The 2,559-nt window shown below is 37.7% G+C and overlaps 1 protein-coding gene across 1 annotated transcript; it reads right to left on the minus strand.

The window, feature by feature from the left end:
* Positions 1-820: 820 nt before the first annotated feature.
* LOC139860043 (uncharacterized) lies at positions 821-2,305 on the minus strand. The gene is made up of 2 exons (XM_071848816.1): positions 1,238-2,305; positions 821-1,057 (listed from the first exon to the last, which is right to left on the minus strand). The coding sequence occupies exons 1-2, from the start codon at positions 2,303-2,305 to the stop codon at positions 821-823; spliced, it is 1,305 nt and encodes a 434-aa protein (XP_071704917.1).
* Between the last annotated feature and the right edge of the window lie 254 nt (positions 2,306-2,559).

Below are 2,559 nucleotides of genomic sequence, written 5' to 3' on the forward strand. Positions count from 1 at the left end.
TGAAACTGAACGAGGATGTAATTGTAAGCATTTTTGTTAAGTAGAAGTATTTTGATATGTGTCTTGAAGTCTTTCAAAAGTGTATGAATACATATTAAAACACTACATGTATATACATTTTAACTGAGTCGTTAAGTCATCGTTAGTCGTTACATGTAAATGTTGTTTTGAAACCTTTAGGTTAATGATCTTGTTGAATGTTGTTAACCCATTGTTTATTATAACAAATGAGATGTTAAATTGTTATATTATCATGATATTATGATATATAATATATCTCAGTATGATGTATATACAGTTAAATGTCGTTACAACGATAATCGTTACATATATGTCTCGTTTCGAAATCATTAAGTTAGTAGTCTTATTTTTACATATGTATTTCATTGTTAATACACTTAATAATATATTTACTTATCATTTAACATAATTAACCAAGTGTATCAATATCTTAATATGATTCATATGTACCTAGTAAGACGTTGTTATAACGATAATCGTTATATATATCGTTTTCGAGTTTCTTAAATTAATAGTCTCATTTTTATGTATATAACTCATTGTTAAAATACCTAATGAGATACATACTTATAATAAAAACATGTTAACTATATATATAACCATATATATGTCATCGTATAGTTTTTACAAGTTTTAACGTTCGTGAATCACCGGTCAACTTGGGTGGTCAATTGTCTATATGAAACATATTTCATTTAATCAAGTCTTAACAAGTTTGATTGCTTAACATGTTGGAAAAATTTAATTATGTAAATATCAATCTCAATTAATATATATAAACATGGAAAAGTTCGGGTCACTACACATTCCTCCATTGCTCCAGCCTTCTGTTTAGCTCATCCTGGGATTCCGATACTAAGACAATATCATCGGAAAAAATCAAGCACCAAGGGATACTCCCTTGTATCCTATGAGACAGGTCGTCTAAGACTAAAGCAAAAAGAAAAGGGCTAAGAGCAGATCCTTGATGTAAACCTACTTCTACTGGGAAAAACTCTGTGTATCCTACTGTCGTCCGAACGCGAGTTTTCGCCCCCTGGTACATGTCCATAATAGCTCTTATATACCTACTTGGGATACCTCTACCATTAAGGATCTTCCAAATCAACTCTCGTGGGACACTATCATAAGCTTTTTCCAAGTCTAAGAAAGCCATGTGTAGGTTCTTTTGTTTCTCTCTATACTTCTCCATAAGACTTCTAATAATGTGAATTGCCTCCATCGAGGAGCGTCCTGGCATGAACCCAAATTGATTCTCTGACACCTTTGTCTCTCGTCTAAGCCTAGTCTCAATCACTCTCTCCCATAGTTTCATGGTATGGCTAAGTAACTTTATACCTCTATAGTTACTACACGTCTGTGCATCCTCTTTGTTCTTGTAAATGGGAATAACCTCACTCAGTCTCCACTCCATTGGCATTTTTGCGCTTCTAAACATCATGTTGAAAAGGTTTGTCAACCACCTAACCCCATCATCGCCTAGGCACCGCCACGCCTCTATGGGGATTTGGTCCGGTCCTACTGCTTTGTTTCTCCTCATCTTGCGTAGGGCCACTCTAACTTCCCCATGGTTGATCCTCGTGCAGAAACAGTTGTTTTGATATTGTGGGGCCATATCATAGACATGAGGTTCTCCATTCTTAGTCCTTCCCCCATCGAAAAGGGATGAGAAGTATTCTTCCCATCGTTTCCTAATTTTGTCTTCCTTCACTATGCTTTGACCTGCTTCATCCTTGATATATTTGATGTTATCCAGATCCCTTCGCCGACGCTCCCTAGCTTTGGCTATCCTGTAGATGTCGTTTGCCCCTTCTTTAGAGTCTAGTCTCTTATATAAGTCTTCGTAAGCTTTATCTTTTGCATATGTAACGGCGATCTTTGCTTCTCTCTTGGCTTCTTTATAGCTATTTTCTATGCTAGTTCTGTCTACTAGTGTACCCCCTCTAAAGGAGGTGAGCTCCCGAAACCTCGCTTGTTTAAGCGCGACTTTAGTTTGGACCTCGTCGTTAAGCCACCATGATTCTCTACAACCATTTTGGGCTCTCGACGTCCCAACTGCCACTCCCAAGGATTCTTTTGCCACCCCTCTAATAGTGGACGCTAGGTTGTTCCACATCTGATCTGCATCAATAAAGGCTGCATTTTCCAATTCAGCACCCATTCTTTCAACAACATTAGCCCTAAAAGTCTCCGCCTTCTCTCCATTTAAGTTCTTCCAGAGGATTCTGGGTGGTTGTACTTCTCTCGCTCTCCTGTTTACCCGTCCCTGGGTACCTAACTCCATGACCAACAGTCCATGCTGGGATGAACAAGTCCAGGTTGGGAGGACCTTACAGTTCCTAAGGTCACCCCTGCGAAGAAGGAAAAAGTCAATTTGGGTACTATGACCCCCACTATGAAAGGTGGCTATGTGACAACCCGGAAATTTCCAACCAAATTTAAACTTTAATCTTTATATGTTTCCGACACGATAAGCAATATTTGTTAAGTTAAATTCAAAGAATTTTAAACTATGTTCATACATTCATTCAACCTCGA

This window comes from Rutidosis leptorrhynchoides, chromosome 7 (genome assembly GCF_046630445.1).
Source record: "Rutidosis leptorrhynchoides isolate AG116_Rl617_1_P2 chromosome 7, CSIRO_AGI_Rlap_v1, whole genome shotgun sequence".
NCBI classification, from domain to species: domain Eukaryota; kingdom Viridiplantae; phylum Streptophyta; class Magnoliopsida; order Asterales; family Asteraceae; genus Rutidosis; species Rutidosis leptorrhynchoides.

Bases quoted from the DNA above. Each gene is read 5' to 3' on its own strand.
- LOC139860043 (XM_071848816.1), bottom strand. From the start codon at position 2,305: ATGGAGTTAGGTACCCAGGGACGGGTAAACAGGAGAGCGAGAGAAGTA. The intron at 1,058-1,237 runs GCAATTCACATT...GACATGTACCAG, and splicing joins CAGGACGCTCCTCGATGGAG to GGGGCGAAAACTCGCGTTCG.